Source organism: Micropterus dolomieu, linkage group LG07 (genome assembly GCF_021292245.1).
Source record: "Micropterus dolomieu isolate WLL.071019.BEF.003 ecotype Adirondacks linkage group LG07, ASM2129224v1, whole genome shotgun sequence".
Taxonomy (NCBI): domain Eukaryota; kingdom Metazoa; phylum Chordata; class Actinopteri; order Centrarchiformes; family Centrarchidae; genus Micropterus; species Micropterus dolomieu.
In genome coordinates, this window is record NC_060156.1 from 21,760,269 (window position 1) to 21,777,982 (window position 17,714).

The window sequence follows — 17,714 nt, forward strand, 5'->3', positions numbered from 1 at the left end:
AACCTCATTTTATGTGAAAAAGGGAACCGCTAAAACTACATTAAGGCCAATGTTTCAACCTCGGTGAATACCTGCATCGCAGCAGAAAAGGAAAACAGCCCACTCAGCAGAGCTACATGGCTGCAGGGACCAGAAATTGAACCAAGGCTGCCAGGATTATCCATACATATTTTTATACTGCACAACAATACGCCAGCAAAAGCAACAGCTTTGGCCCAAAACAGTCACATTCAGAGGCAGACTGAGTCAGCTACACCTACACTAAACAATAAAGCAACACCACAGGTTCAATAGGTTGCACAAAAATCCAGGTGTTAGACTTGAGCCATTGTAATGAAGCACACAGTTGACTATAATGGCTATCCATTTGAGAGAAAATATTTGATCACTGTTGTATTTTTGAGACTAAGCTTGACTTGAACTATTTTCACACTATTTCTAATCAAATGCAAATTGGCCCTAAGCCAAGGAAACCAAACAGAGTACAAATAGTGGGCTCAATTTAAATAATATTTGTGACAAATGATAAAACAGCTGGTACACAAGCAGCAGATTCTGTCAAACTGGATTCAGGTTAGGTCACAGTCTTCCACTGGGGCCCGCAGTTCATTTCAAGGTAGATTTGATGTCAGCAAGATGATATGACAGGAAGAGAATGTAGAATCAAAAATATTGTACAGTTATATGACATGCTTCACTTCCCAGCACATCATTTATCATCCACGTCAAATCTGATGTCACTTGGAGTCGGTTACATATTTTCCATGGATAGGAGGGATTTTAGGTGGTGTTCAGTGCATATGTCAGGTTGCACATGAGTTTGAATTACATGAAAAAGTCTAACAATATTGAGTAACCGTAAGGGTCCTTATTAAGGCTATAACTAATGACTTCTTAGCCTACTAAGCAGACTGAATTGCCACTTTGTTTCATGTCATTATCAGTCTTTCATCATGTTCAAGAGAGCTTATTTGTATTTGGAGAAAAAAGGGTTATTTTTTGGTTTGCCCTAGCCAGTGATTAGTGATCAACCTGCCTTCCAGCGTCGTCGCTAGGAGCAGCTATAAACAATTTTGCCTTCTGACGTGATCGGACAACACATAGTACAAACTAGTTCTTCTAAAGCATAACCTGGCCCATAAAGAATGTATACAGCCGTGGCGATCTCATCCACACTTTTCAGATCGAGAGATAAAGTTTCAACAGTTCAAACCCAAAAATATTTCATTTACAATGATGTAATGCAGAGAAAAGCAAATCCTAAATGTTTTGCGTCATAAATCACTTGTCGTTGTGTCCATTCATTTTATGTGAATCTACTAATCAATTAATGGACCAATTCTTTCGGCTCTCCTCCTTATCCCGTCCACAACCTTTCAGATATGAGACCCTCTAAGAACTAGTGAAGTGGAGGGGTCAGTGAAGTCACCCAAAAATAGATAAGGAGGCTCATAATTAGTTAGTAATGGCGGTTTGGACACCTTAGTACGAGAATCTCGCTGCTGCTCTGGGTCCATGACAGAAGGACCCTGCCAATAAGGGCCCGGAGTTAATTAAAAGACCTGGTCGTGCTCTGAGGTCTTAAGTGTCCTTATTCTGATGGAATGCTAAAACCCTCCACCACATAACTCACTTAACAGGCTCCGATGGCTGGTGCATATCTCAATAAAATTACAGCAGAATCTTTTTTCCTTCCTCTCCCTCCTTGTCTGAAGCAGGGCTGGAATGATTATTTCTACTATTGATGCATCTGTCGTGTTTTAGTATTTCGACTGATTGATAGGAAGCTTCACTCCACCAATTTTACACATCAACATCAGTTTCTCATTTATGAGAGGTACCACTCAGCTAGTGAAATAGGTTGTATAATATTTTCTGTGGCTGTTGATGAGCGCTCTCTAAAGTCTGAGACAACAGTGATGTCTCCCAGGTTATTTTTGATACCTTAAAAGTAAATATTTAACAGGAACCTTGTCTAACAAACTGGTTGCGTGGGGGGGTTAAAATATGGGAATTTATAAGGCAAAAGGGGTCTAAGAGATGCTACTGATTTTCATTGTGGGAAGTTTAGGACTCTTTGGAGTTTTTCGCACACACAAGGTACTAAAACTCAAGCTATCTTGGTTTCTGCTGCTTTGATTTTGACCATTGTTTTTTAATATTGTGTCCCTTGCAAGTCCACGAACCCATCATAATTTCCCATAAACTGAGGACTGTGACATCTTCAAACTGCTTTTGGGTTGGGTTTTATCCAAATAAAACTCAAATAATTATATCTTTAGCAATTAATTAAAAAAGCAAATCCTCACATTTGACAAGCTGGAACCATTTTTACATGATGAATGACTTTAAACATTTGACTAGCAATCAAAATTGGTGTTTTTCCTGTTGATTCATTGTTGAATTGCTTCATCAATGATTTGAAGAGAATCGATGGGTAAGTAGGCTTCAATGTATAAAATGCCATGGTCACTCTACAGTAGTGAGACCTGTCCCAGATCGTGAGCAGACAGAGAGCTTAAGTACTCTGTTCCAACTCTTCCTGCTCTGTTTTACAGCCCCAAACTCCTGGGAGCAGCTGTGAGCCTGTTCAATTTAGGCCAGACAGATGGAGACAGTGTTTGTGGTGATTGCATTAACATATCCAACCCGACGAGGGACACGATTTTGGAGGGAGGACCGACGAGTTGCTTTGGAGAGGAAAGGCAAGTACAGAGGAGACAAAGGACGACGGACGAAAACTTGAACCTCACAGATTTTTCTCATTACCTCTTCTCATTTCTCATGTCTCCCTCTTATTTATTTTTGTCTCTTCACCAGTCCTCACTCTCTCTTTCACTCTACCACTAAAGATGGCTGCAGGCTGACAGAAAGCAGCCTGCATGTGGTGGCGAATACAAGCAGCTTAACAGGTGAGAGAGCAGAAGGTGAGAGGCAGGATTCAACTTCTCCCCTGACAGAACACGGAATACATCTGAATACCAACAACCATGAGTGCTCAGACACACACACACACACACACAGAGAAGCATAGACTCTTGGCCACACTTACACACACAGTATACTCCAAGACAACAATTTGCTACAACAGAAGTGTTCACCGGCATCTCTTAATAGTCTGACATAACTTGGACTAAAGTTAGATTTGAGTCGCAGATCTGATGACTTTAGATTTGACTTCCCAAATCTAAAAATATATCAACAGGTGCTTTCATTGCATCTTGCCTCTGGAGAGAATCTCTTAAAATCATACATGCTTGATATTTGCAGTGTATCTCAGATCATGTCACTGTAGACGATGACATTTCAGCATTTAGATAGGGTGACCATCCATCCATCCATCGTCAACCGCTTATCCTGCGTACAGGGTCGCGGGGTAGGGTGACCATATGTCCTCTTTTTCCCGGACATGACCTTAAAAATGCGTCCGGCCGGGATTTCTAAATTGCCCAAAACACATTCCCCTTGGATGGGGGGCCAGGATCTGTGTCAAGCAGAATGCAAGACCTGCAAAGCTGGTATGTACGTGTCAGTGTCAAATTAAGGTGCTAGCAATCTAGAAGCCCACATGTAGGCCCTTAAAAAGTCCAATAACATAGTTAGCTCTACCTACCCTGTTGATCTATTCCTTTAGTATTTCTTACTCTAGTGCCCTCCTACTGGACCCAAAAGTCTGCAATCTTTATTACGCAGCACAAAACAAAAGTGTTCAACGAATGCACAACCTTTGTTTGTTTCAGGCCAAAGAGTTTTTCAAGGGGACATTTTGATCTGATGGGGAGCCTAGATAAAAGGTCAAGAATTCACCAAAATAATTAGGGATTTTCCTTAGGGGACGACAAATATTTATACAGATTTTCAAGGCAAGTAATTATTAATAGCAATATGTTTGTTGATATCCTGCTCTAGATTGTGATTTTTGACAGACTGACCCAACGGAGTGACAGATGGCGCCATCCTCTTGTCTCTGTGATGCAGTTCCACTTGTACTAAACATAGAAAAAGAGCATAACAAGAGCACTAATCTATACACTCTGTCTCTCAATGTTTCCTCTCTGTAATGAAGTGTGTGACACCCCCACCTAGAGTAATAAACACCAGAGGAAGTGAGCGTCAGTCTGTATAGCCAGCTCGGATGAGAGCTGCGTGCATCCACACTGATCATTAGCAGGGAGGCTCTAAACTCTGGAAAATTGTTTCTCTCTGTATAGGTGGGAAAATGTCAGAGTGCCAGGCCTTATGAGGGGATGAAATTTGAGGGTTAAATGAAAAGAAGTTGGAGTTGAAGTGTTTTGGTGTGTGTGTCACTGTTCCCCCATTAATATTCTCATTGATGCTGAAAGGGCTCTTCAGTACAGCTGCAGCTTGTTTTGGTGGGTTGTTCATCCTTTCTATTCAATAGTGAGGGTAATGTTGAGGAGTAATGCATGGATAAGGATTATAATTTTACTTTCTACAATGTCTATGCAGACTATTAAGGACTGCCTCATGCTCTGGTGTATGAACTAAAGCTGGTATTTTTTCTTTGGCACACTAAATACACAACAGAGGCAGAATAGCAGACTCACGATCAACTATTCTAGAAGTATTCCCGCCTTCATTCCCTTCATTAATTCCCCTTCATTTGTTTTCATCCACACACACACTGAGCTAATTTAGATGATAAATGTCAGAAAAGTTTAAAAAAAGATTCTACCTGAATTTGACTAATAGCCTACATGCTGGTTATTGACACTGTATCAGGTTACCACTGTTATCTGTGCTTATTGTGATTAATTATCTGATCTAGGCCCAATAAGGAAGTATGCAATTACATATTTGGTGACTATAAAGGAAACAATGAGATAAGTGATTAATAGATTACCGCTCCCAAAGGTGTAATCATAAAAAGGTGACAAATAATATATGTAATATTATATATAATAATAAAATAGGTCTCTTTTGGGTGCATATGTGCCTTCACAGACATAATAACCTGTGGATGGATCTGTACTGGGAATAAATACTGGGAACTGAGATCATTTTATCACCAGGAATGTTAGGCTTTAAGTGGAGTGCAAAATCACAAATGCACAATACAGGTGGTTCAACCAGTTCATGGCCTCCATCAAGAGCATCAACAGGTGGAGCATCAGGTGCAGAGGAGCCGCTAATGTTACAACTAAACCTCCAACAGCAGTGCTCTGTGCCTCAAAACATGGGAATAATATGCAAATTGATGCATGTAAGGGATTTTCCTTTGCTGCCATTGCACACAGCAATATCTAAAGGTCAGTACTATAAAGATGGTCATAAGGTATGCTTCCAAATACGTATGCTTAATTGACCGTATGGACATCTATACATATGTATAATTTGGACATGAAACTGGTAAGAGGATTATTCTGAAAAACAGGGGACTGAACAATTCTTGCTGTTCATCTAATAAATACCACATATGACATTTAAAGAGGTGGTATTATGCTCATTTTCGGGTTCAAAATCTTAATTAGGGGTTGTACCAGAACAGGTTTACATGGTTTAATTTTCAAAAAACACCACATTTTTATCATACTGCACATTGCTGCAGCTCCTCTTTTCACCCTATGTGTTGTACGCTCCGCTCTTGAGTTAAAGAGTGATGTATCTTACTTGCTTTGTTGGGAGTTGCACATGCGCAGTTCCCAGGACTACTAGCCAATCAGAAGCAGAGAAAGGCGGGTCGTAAGAAACAAGTTAGTGTGATCCAAATCAAAGCCGCTTCCGACTGCAACTGTAACCTAGCAGATGGTATAAGTTACTCAAGTCCACAACCACACAACATCATTGTTCCACATCTTACCATTAGGACTAAATGTTGAACTGTTGCCGGTGTTCTGACGATCTATGCTGCCTTGCTGAAAAATGCTACCATAGCGCAAATCGATAGATAACTCTACTCGGTTTCCTCTGCTGCGTTTTCCATTGCAGATAGTACCGTACAGTAGTTGCAGAGCAGAGGGCTCTGTGAGCGGGCGGCTGACCGGCCTCACACGCTCATTTGTAACATTTCTACAATGGAAAACCAGACAAAGGCAAGTTGAGCCAAAGGGCCTCCGCTCAGACTAGCTTGGCATGAGGGCGTGCCTGACCCCGCTAGCCGCTTGGCAAGCTTTATGACGCGTTTTCATTGTGACGTCACAAGTAAAGGAAGTGAAGGGCTGGACTACAAACGAGCTGTTTTCAAGCGGTTCAGAGCAGAGCTTTCTGTGGGAGATGGGAACTATCTTTGGGCTGGACTTTGGGCTTTTTCACTTTGCCTGTTACACCTGTTACATGCACAAAAAAGATATATAACTCAATAAAGGAGAGTGGAAAAGCCAAAAAGCATAATACCACCTCTTTAACGATTAACTTCCAGTATTTCTGTGTTTAAAATCAACTTTTTTTATGGAGAGAAGTCCTACATGTCTTGGGAAAGTAAAACATTCCCAAAGAGAAATATTTTTTAAAGAAAAGAAAACATTCAATCCTGTACAGTCCTGAAATGTCTAAATCCTTGCACATGCATAATAAATATTATTAAGAGTTATGAGTGTTATATCACTATCTGAAACTTAATATTAACCCTATTATAATAAAATAATAATACTTTGGAAATGTAGATCATTTGTTTACAAGATGCCAAATGGTAAACCATAGTTTGACAGAAACCTCAGGGGTAAAAAAAAATCCTTCCTAAGCATGTGTTAATAATTGAGGTGCTGTAATAAATATCCATTTGTGTTCACTCACACATTAGTCGTGAAGATGCCGTAGATGAGGTCTTGCTCTGGCAGGTAGAAGGTGCTCTGCAGCTCGTTGTAGTAGAAGGGGATCTCCCCGGAGCGGGAGCAGTTGAGCCTCGCCTTCATGAATGTGGTCCAGGTGTCCTCCAAGAGAAATCGCCCACCAATGTCGTTCTTGCAGACTCGCGCCACACGAGAATAAACGGTCTTGCCGCAGTCGTGCTCCACTGCGTTCTCCCTCAGGAAGAAGAAGGTGAAGAGGCCGATGTCGTAGGCTGAGATGAAGTGGGGCTCTGCCGGGAGGAAGGAGAAGGGAGGGAGAGGATCATTACATAATGACTCCAGGGAAACAGAAATATTTGCAACATTTATCTTCTAGATGTTATTGCCTTGACCCCTGTACTCATTATTGATTGCAATAAAATCTTAAAAATTCTTGTGTTGCACATCCTGTTTAACATCGTCTGGAAAACAGCCACAATGTCAAATGTGTAAATGAGAAGAGAAGGTGCAGAGTGTAGAGGAGAGGAGAAGATAACAAATGGTTACTAATAAATCCGTCTGAGGTTTTGATGGTAAATCCATGGATGCCCGTGCTGTTTTTATTGCCCTGAGTGACACAGCCAACGATTAACGGCCCTCCCTGCTGGGCGGTTATCACGTAAAGCAGACTGAAAAACTGTTTGAATGGGACGTTAGTGTCATCCTATGTAAACACATGACTCAATCACAGAATACTAATTCATTGTTGTAAACGTGGAGGGAAAATAAGCTTAAACTTGTAAGTCCATGTTAGTCTTGCGTCCAGCATGTCGATGCTGACGTCTCCATATTTGAAGGTCTGTAAACGATTCAGAGGATGGGTTCTTTTTAGTTTCTAATCATGCAGGCGCTCACAGCATTTACAAATTACATTTTTTTTTTAACTCAGCAGCAGCTTTCCAGCAACAATGTCCTAGTTACTCTGGATAATCTACATATCCTTCCATACACAGTTGTCATTGGGACTATTTTTATTAAAGAAATGGTTTAAAATTTCATTGTCCACAGTGAGAGCCTAATCTATGTAACATACATTTGGGTAATTCAAGTGAACAGAGCCTTTAATACATAAATATATGTAATACAGCATCGCTGTCAAGTAAAATGTCCAAAGCATGTTGTCTGTTGAAGTCCTGAGAAAGACACTGAATTTGTGAATATCACGCTGACATATAATCTTGAATGCCAGAATTAATAAAGAATTTAAAATAATTAAAATAAAAACTACTATAGCCATAGATTTCTTCATTCTCAAATTCCATTTCGTTTTATAAATGAATAACTATTTTCTTGTGACAATTCACATTAAGCTGTAGTTTGAAACTGAACATTTCTAAAAATAATAATAATATGCTGTGTTTTCTTTTTTTCAGGAGAGTACTACTTGTGTGAAAAAACAAACAAAAAAACAACGAAACTGAGGAAATACTCCTCTGCTGCTGTCGCTTCAGTTTTCCACTGGGACCCATTTATTGTAAGTGATATCACACACTAGCACAAACACAAATGCAGGTATAAACCTTAATTTGAACATGTACCCCCATAAACAAAAAACAAGATATGCTGATCTTATAAACACAGTCACACACAAACACACTCTCTCCCTTTCTCTCTCTCACAAACACACACACACACACACACACACACGACCTGTTAACAGCCATGACAGAATGTGCCTCAGGGGCTAGTGAGGCTTTTTATAAGAGAATAAGACTTTGAAATGGAGCAGGAAGAGACATAACTGCTGTCCACACAGCTGCAGCGGTCTCATAATTCCATTTCATATCTATGATAAAATAAAAAAACAACTATCCGTGTTTTGGGCCAACTGCAGACGAAGGCACGGAGACAATTAGTTGAGGGAGTGTTTCAAACTTTTTGAAACTGTAAAGAAGCTATACATAAAAGGGGTAGCCAGTGCTGAAGTCCTCACAGTGTGATAAGTCACAAGTCATTCTGCTACAACGTGGAAAAAGCATGCTGAAGTGGAATGGCAGCGGTGGCTAATTAAGCAAGTGATCTAATCAACTTGTTTATAATTTTCAGTTTTTCTAGTTCAAATTAACATAATTATTGTTGTTATTATAATGCATGACACCCAAATGTACCATTTAATGTTGATATCTGTGACAAAGAAATTGAAACCAATCACTGTACATCCCCATTCAGAATGTTAATTGGTGCTAAAAAGCATGCAGATGAACAAGTGAGTGGAGTCACGCCTGTTGGGTCACTGGCAATTACTGCAACTGAGGCAGCAGAGACAACCATCATAATGCGTAAAACTTTCCCTACAGCTAAAGGCCATGGAAAGGAGCTAATTGTGTTTATGCACGTATCAGCTATGCAATGTAGGGAATAATGTGTGTGCGTGTGTATACAGCATTCCTGAGCTGCTGTGTGGACGCACACCAGAGTCTTTCTGTATTTACATACTACCTGTGTTTATGCATACTTTACGTATGTCAGGCAAAGGGCAGGTGGAGCTGACAAATTCTGCATAATATTACTCAAGCTGTGTGGGTGCAAATGTGATGAACGGAGCCTTTGCAGCTCCCTGCAGAGTGGTAAACAGATTGTTCAATCTGGCAAGCTGGTTGGGAGCTGGAGGAGTGAAGCTGCCATTACTGACATTACATGACACTTTAGATCAAACACAGATACAGTTTAAAGAGGAAAATACGAAAATGATCCATTAATGATAGAGGGACAGGTTATGCCTTTTTGTTTGGCTATGTCCAAACAGGTCAGATGGTCTGCTGTACACGTCTGTAAACCAGTTATGTGGCATCTAGATTTTTTCTCTTTCATTTTCTTTAGTCCTTATTCATTTTGTGTTTTCTTCTCACTGTACTTGTTTCACTTTGCCATGGTTTGTGTTTATTGGCTTAAATGTGTACAGGTCTGTCTTCTGGAAGAGGGGGAGAGTGGCTTGAAGGCAAAAAATGCAAGAATGAATGAGTACAAAATGTCCCAACCATCTTCTACAACATGTTCGTATACTACTAATTTGTTTTGCCAAATAAGATTTAGAGGAAATGTATTTTCTCCTTGGATTGTGTTCAGTGTCATCTTTGTTTCCTTGCTCTGCGCAGAAGTCATAGGCATACAAAGCACGGGACTTTGACACTGGAGACTGAGGTCCACACTCTTCCGTCAAATGTGTTGCTACATTTAGGTTACTAAAGCATTTGGTGAAGGTTAGGAAAATATAATGTTTTTTTTTTGTTATTGAAAATGTCAGCTCATCCCACCACATTTTTCAGGCCAGTGTTGACTTTTTCAGACAATCTTCCACTAGCTCTAACAAGTAATTTGAGTTGCCAGAACAACATTACCACACAAAAAAAATTAACCATTCTTCATTCTAGTCAGACACACTTCTGTCAAGGAATTGACAAATTATAACTAGTACTTCTACAGTTAAATCTGTTGAAAATAGCTCTCCTCTTTACGGGAGCTCTTAAAAAAGAGACAAGGATTCTGCTGGAGAACAAATTCATCTTAATAAACAAAACTAGATTAATCTAAGTAGTGTCAACAATACCAAGGGCTTAGCACATAATGAAGAGGTTACTTCGGTGGAGGGAGCTACAGCAGCAAACGGCACTGGCAGGAAGAGATCAGCAGAGTAATAGTGAGAAGTGTCAGTCTATATCAGCTGGTAGCCAAGCAGCTGATGAATGAGCCACTCATTTTGAAGAATGAATTAAATAGCTGATGCCAGCAACCTCAGTGCTCTAGCTGAACCAAAGCTAAGCTCTGTTTGCCAAGTGTAGATATTGTAGGAAAAACAAATGAAATATGGGAACAATTCTTTGACTATATATGCCAAAACACACTGTAAATTTTTTTTTTTTTTTTTTTTTTTTACAAAAGCTGAGCGGAGAGTGGCAGCAAACCATAGAAATATAAAAGAATATGTTGTTCCATATAAAGTCTTTGGAGATTTGAGAGAAGCAGAGAAACTGTTTAGATTATTTCACAGGCGACTCTATAGCTCCCTGTGTCATTCAGATGCATGATGGGACACAGTTGGCCGGTGCCTGGCAGGCTACCAATCCAATAAGGGAACAGATTGATTAGATCCAGAACCCCCTCCCTGCCTTCGGTTCTCCTGAACTGGAGAGGCTTAGAGCTGGAAATGAGATTTTCATTCACACCCCAAATCCACCGGGAACACAACTCCATAACCCTCACAGAAGCCATGAAGCAAAGCAGGCTTTGTATGTGATGGCATAGAAGTGTGTGTACATAGCCAGAGTTGAGTGCAACATGTGTGTATGACTGTGGGTGCAGCCAGCTGCGATTATGCTGATGAGGACAGTATCTATTTTGCCACTCATCTATTTCCCACCCACACACTCTCGTCTTTGTGTGTGTCATTATCAAACTCACACACATAACTAGGACACACATGGAAACACATTCTTGCAGCTTGCATACCGTCTAAATACATATACCGTACATACAAGCACACGCTCACATGCACATGCAGGCAGAGTCGCCGTGTGGTGTGAAGCATGCTGTGTGTTGTAATTTCACCCTCTCCCTGCCGTGAGGAATAATTACATCGCTCACTGATTCCTCAGTCTATCTTCTCCGCTTCTCTCTCATCCTCATCTCTCGCATCCCGGCTCTCTCACCACCACACATTTTCACACTCTCCCACCTTCCATATTTGCTTGCATTCGATCTTCCCATACAGACTACTCCATTCCTGCCTCTCCTTTATTCCGGCCAACTCTCTGCAGTCCAAATCTTTCACAACCTACTTTCTACCTCGTCATAATACAGCTGGTCTGACAAATGCAAATACTTAGTTTTTACATTTAGTTCTGTTGATTAATGCATTTGACATCTCTGGTGATTGATAAATTGATTAAGTCTTTTATCACACAGAAAATGTCATGCATTAGTTGGTTTGTGCTTCTCAAATTTTCTGCTTTTATCAGTTTCATATCATTGTAAATTAAATATCTTTGGGTTTTGGACTTTTAGTCAGACAAAACAAACAATTTAAAGATGTCACATTGGACTTGGGAAATGGTGATGGGCATTTTATAGAATGAATGTTTAATGGATTAATTGAGAAAACAATCAATAAATTAGTCGCTAATGAAAATGCTTATTAGTTGCAGCCACAGTATCATTGACATTTGATTAAAAAAAGCCAATACTGATCCTTTGTATTTTCCTTTTTGTCCTCGTCTCATTTCCTGAAAGAAATTGCTCTCTTTCTCTCTCTGTGTCCATGTGTGTCATGCGTTGGAAGTAAATAAACCCTGTCTAATGGGAAGAAGGAAAGAGTGTAACATTAACCTGACCAACTAATGATCAGCATAGGATGAAACTTAGGTCCAAGTCTCTCTCTCTCTCTCTCTCTCTCTCTCTCTCTCAAAATTAATTTGACCTCCAGAACAATGGATGCCTAAAATAACTCCTCCCTCCTCGCTTTTCTATATACCTCCATGAATCCAGTAATCCGACTGTTTCTGCATATCAAAGGTGGTGGAAGGTCCATCTACATTTCTGCTAGAGTCAGGGTGTGTGTGAATGGATTTCTGCTGCGGCGTGCTCAGAGGAAAAGGAATAGCGTCAGCAGCAGGGAGATTATTGACACCAACACCAGTAGGATTGATAGCATTTCATTCGTTCTCCGCCATTTCAAATATCCCACCAATTCCTTGCCTAACCTGTACCTGCACACATAACTTCAAATCCAAACAGTCTTTGTAATCCTTTTTAAAAAAAACAAAAACAAAACACCTTGTTGGAGTGATCTACTATACTGTCTGTAACAAAAGAGGTGATTGTGTTGGAAGCAAAAGTGCACATCTGTCACTCCAGTCTGGTCTAAGACAATGTTTAAAGTAACAGCAGAAACTTTCAGAGAAAGTTTGACCCAAGTCTTTACCGTACATTTTAACCTTGTGAGGATTATTTGGAAACCCGATAAGGTTTCTAATTCTATTAGATTATATTTCTCACGCCTAAGAGAAAACACTGACTCTGTGAAACATTTAACAAAGCTGTAACTCAAACCAGTAAATGGATCATTTCATTAGCATTTCTGCGAATTTTGCAGGACTGAAAGCTCTAAAATAAACCTTTGTCAATCAATGAAAACGTTAGTCAAGCAATAAAAACAAATCTACAAATTTAATGATAAATGAATTGTTATTACTGAGCAAAAATGCCAAGCATCTGCTGGTTCGAGCTTGTCCAATATGAGGACAAGCTGCTTTTCTGTATTTTATATCATTGTAAATTGAATTGTTTTGGACTGTTGGTCGGCAAAACACGCACCGAAAGTGTCACCCTGGCCCCTGGGAACTTGTGATTTGCTGATTTTACACATTTGCCATATTAGATATAAATCCAATTATTTACCAATTTATTGAAAAAATAACCATCATTAATTGGTAATGGAAATAATCATTAGCTAAAATCATATTCAAATAACTTTTCAGTGTGAGTCAAAGAAATCATATGTGGCAGTTCTTGCTTTACTACTGTACCATTGAGCCATTTGGAGTTGTACTGTGCAGTCCTGAGAGGTGGCATGCCGCCCAGGCTGCGGTATATGACGGGGTCACGGCCAGAGAAGTCGATGACAGTGGCAGCATAAAGTTCTCCACTCTCTGTCACCACCGCCGTGGAGTTGTGACGAGGGTCATATGGGCAGCGTGCCACACCATTCACACGCTCCAGCACACTGCTCATGTTGCCTACCTGTGATGGGCGAAAACACAGGGCGATACAGAGATGGAGAGAAAAAGGGAGCAACGGAGAGAAAGGGATTAAGCCTACAGTGTTTTCACTGAATTTCAACAAAACTACAGACACAAACACACACTTATCTGTACCTCTCTGCTAATACATAATGGCTGGAAAGCATTGGTTCCGCAGGTCATGACCTCGGTCTTGTTCACTAGCAGGACTCTGATGTAGTTCTGACATTCAATCTGCAGAGAAGTGGGTGAAGAAGAAAGCTTTCAGAAAGTCACAGTGGAGCAGAGAAAAGCTAAGGTGGCAGGCTAAATATTCTTTGATGTGTTGCTGAGAAGAACAATGGACCCAGTCCTCTGGTATCAGACTTGCATGCAACCAAAACCACAGCAATTCAGTGTCTGCAGCTTTCATTCTTCTAAGTCCATTGTTCAAAAATAAGAATACTCGTTTGCCACTGAATGGAAGCCTATTTGTGACATCGACAGAGGCTCTACAGTAAGTCAAGTATGTGTTTCAGTGAAAAGAGTCAAATCTGCTTTAACAAAGGCGTGACATAGATTTATTGGTAATGAAACATTTTCTGTTATGTATCATTTATTTTAATAGTGGCGCTTTGTGTCGTGGCAAAGAACTGAGGCAATTGCAGTGATGCATGCAGGTTTCACAGAGAATTGATTGTCTCTCTTGTGTATTAGGCATCACCCTTGGCTCTATAGGAGCTGTGGGAGATAAAAATGACGTTGCCATCAGTTCTCACAAAATACTGAAAATAAGACAGCTGATCGCAGTGTTGGTTATCATATTTGAAAGGAAGTACTTTTATGTATCATCTTGCTCTAGGCTCTCTATATTTTCATTCCCTTCCATTTGCCCTCTCTCCTCACTGCAAGAAAAACAACTCTTGATTGAAGGGTCTGAAATAGCTGTTCTGTACAGAGCACTCCCATGAGGCCCATAAGGACCTTGCCACAACAGCCAGTAGATATCAAAATGGCCTCTCTGTAAACCAGGCAGCACTGACACGAAGTGTTGTAATTGGGGGCGGGATTGAGGTTACCTCTGTTTTGCCTTTGCTCTGACAGGACCTCCGGGTCTCCTCGTCCGGTGCCCATTCTGTCGCCTAGGAAACAAAAACAAGAAAAAGGCCAGGCATGACAAAGAGGCCGAAAAGCAATCACTGAGTCCTTCAGACATTACAAAACAGTTATGCAACAACTGACTGTTGCTAATACTGTAGGCACGCACAAAAAGATGCATGAAAAGACTTTAACCTCGTTGCTGTTTGTTTATTGTGTAAACAGAGACCAGCTTGCCAGCCAAGTGCTTATTCGGGGGTAGCGGGCAAGGTACCCAACAAAGCTGTTGAAGGGCTGTGGACGGCATTAGCATGTAAATGGCTTTCTCTCCATCTTCTTTTTTTCCCCCCCTCTCTATCTCAGAAAGTTTGCAGCACTCTCCTCCACCTCCCCACCCCCCATTCCCCCTTCACTACTACCGGCCAATTATATTCCTGTTGATGGCTGTGTCTTGGGCTTAATTATGGATGCAGGCAGCAGCACTGCACGACTGCACTGCAAACACACTAATGCATGTGCATACACACATGCTGCTTGGCCACCAGAGCCGCACTGGCTCTCGTTAAGAGGGTTGAGAGATGTCCCTCTCTTGGCATGAACTGTATGTGTGCAAGGTGCCAGAGGACCCCCTGTTGTGTGTCATTGGCCTCATTTTACTCATCCTCCCCATCTCCTCTTCTTCTCTGATCTCACTGCCCAAGTAGGAAGGTTGCCTAAATGTCTAAAGTAAAAGTCTGCTATTATATAACATTAAAATATTCTCTCTGTCTATCTTTCTGTCTGTTTGCCTTTATTTTTCTCTCCTCTACCAAAGGGATTATTGTCATGCACAAGAGGACGCATGGCAGATAATTATGTGGATATTATGAATTGCTTTCCCGGGACAGTCGGCCACTGGGACAAAGTTGTGACCCAACATTCAGTGGAGCCTGCCAACTAAGGCCGACCAAGAGTCACCACTAAACTGGGTCAGTATTCCAGGAGCCAAATGGAGGACTCAAACAAACGGTAAACTTCGGGAGTAAAAACTAAGGCTGATTCACTATGTAGCTCCTACATGCAGTCACGGACAATCACATTTTTTAGGTGAGAATTTGTCCTGCGGTGATATCACTCTTTTTTGGATTTTGCTTTAATTAAACCTCAGCAGAAGGGACTAACACTGTATAGCCTCAAGACTGAGTGAGGAATCCTACTGGGAAAACATAGATTTGAGTTAATCACATCGTTTTTTTTGTTTTTTTTTGATAGATGTGCAGAGAATATGGCTCTTTAGAAATGTAAATGTACAACTGGATAAGCACATTTAATGAGAACTGCCAAAATCTTTCTGGGGACAAAATGTGGAGTTAAAATTCACTTATTGCTCTTTTTTGTTTAAAGTACATAAATAGATCTCTTATTTCACAGATCATGGGTTATATCAACTATGCCTGAAGTTCATGATTTTGGATGATTAGCTTTTGCATACATTTTTGCTAATGAGTGAAACCACCAGACTGAACAGTAATAGCCACCGCCTAATGAGCTAGTCAAACATCTGCACATTGTCCTGGGATTTCTTATATTGCTTATTTACTACTAAGTTACTAAGCGTATATTTATAGACTTTTAGGAGTGTGTGAATGTTCTTTGAATGTTCACACTGCCAGAATGGTTTGTGCTGCCAAAACACTGCAAAGGAAATAATCATGCACATTTATGATGCCAAGTTTCATTGTTCTGAGATAACATAACTCACCCACTGTAAACTACCTGCCCAGCACAAAAAGGCTGACAAATAGGTTTTCCAAACTGTATATTAGCCAAAACAACTTTATAAGCCATTATACAATGATTATATTTCAGGACTACATGAGTGCCAGTTTGTTTTGAGGTCTTCTGACCCCCGGTGTCAAAAAATATCAATGAATGCATCTTTTAACCTCCGTAAATAGAATTTTTTGGCCACTCTGTGGACAGAGAAACAAGCTGCACCATGGCAGCACACAAGGAGACTAAAACACTCAGAGCCGAGGGGAACTGCAGAGCCCACTGATAATTCTGTGAGATTGTCACTACAAGCAACCCATTATGCAATCATTTAATCGATTGTTAAATATTGATTACATTTACTCATTTGGCAGACGCTTTTATCCAAAGCGACTAACATTTGAGGAACAACATATAAGCATCAACAGAGCATCAAATACAGATCTACAACTGAAAATACATACTAGTAAGAGGAGCAATAAGTACTAGTAAGAGCTCACAGTACATATCACATCAATGGGGTAGATACCTAGGGAAGGAAGTAAGAGTTAACAAAAAGTGCAATCAAAACAGATCATTGTAGGGGATAGAAGAAGAAGAGCACAGGACGTGCATTTTAGAGGTTAGGAGTTAGAGGTGTTATAAGAGGAAGTGTTCTCGGAAGAGATGAGTTTTCAAGAGCTTCTTGAAGTGCTCTGATGGCGTGTGGTAGCTCATTCCACCATCGTGGTGTCACAGATGAGAATAGCCGGGACTGGGATTGCTTTGTGTGAAGGGATGGCAGAGCCAGGCGGCGTTCGTTGGAGGAGCATAGCGGGCGAGAAGGAATGCAAGTTTGTATTATGGAGTTTAGGTAGATGGGTGCAGACCCAGTAGTCACTCTGTATGCAAGCATTAGTGACTTGAATTTGATTCTGGAGGCCACGGGGAGCCAGTGGAGGTCACTGAGTAATGGAATGACATGAGTCCTTTTAGGCTGATCAAAAACCAGACGCGCTGCTGCGTTCTGAACCATTTGTAAGGGTTTCACTGCCCAAGCTGGGAGACCTGCTAGGAGGGCATTGCAATAGTCGAGGCGAGAGATAACCATGGCCTGTACCAGAAGCTGGGTGGCGTACTGAGTGAGGTAGGGCCTGATTTTCCTTATGTTGTATAGAGAAAAGCGGCATGATGGAGAGACAGTAGCAACATGGTCTGAAAAGGACAGCTGGTCATCAATCATGACACCCAAGTTTCTCACCACCTTGGTTGGAGTGATGGTTGCGGTCAATTTGTAGTTTGATGTTATGGTGGATAGATTGCTTGGCTGGAATGACCAAGAGTTCAGTCTTAGAGAGGTTTAGTTGAAGGTGGCAAGCCTTCA

At 40.8% G+C, this 17,714-nt stretch overlaps 1 protein-coding gene across 2 annotated transcripts in view; it reads right to left on the minus strand.

The window, feature by feature from the left end:
• Positions 1–17,714, minus strand: part of sema5ba (sema domain, seven thrombospondin repeats (type 1 and type 1-like), transmembrane domain (TM) and short cytoplasmic domain, (semaphorin) 5Ba) — a 177,200-nt gene that overhangs the window by 43,525 nt on the left and 115,961 nt on the right. For both annotated transcript variants that reach the window (XM_046054421.1, XM_046054420.1), the window contains exons 6-9: positions 14,581–14,643; positions 13,658–13,756; positions 13,310–13,523; positions 6,754–7,039 (exon numbers count right to left, since the gene is read on the minus strand). In XM_046054421.1, the coding sequence (XP_045910377.1) occupies positions 6,754–7,039; positions 13,310–13,523; positions 13,658–13,756; positions 14,581–14,643 (662 nt within the window). The remainder of the gene's footprint in view (positions 1–6,753; positions 7,040–13,309; positions 13,524–13,657; positions 13,757–14,580; positions 14,644–17,714) is intronic.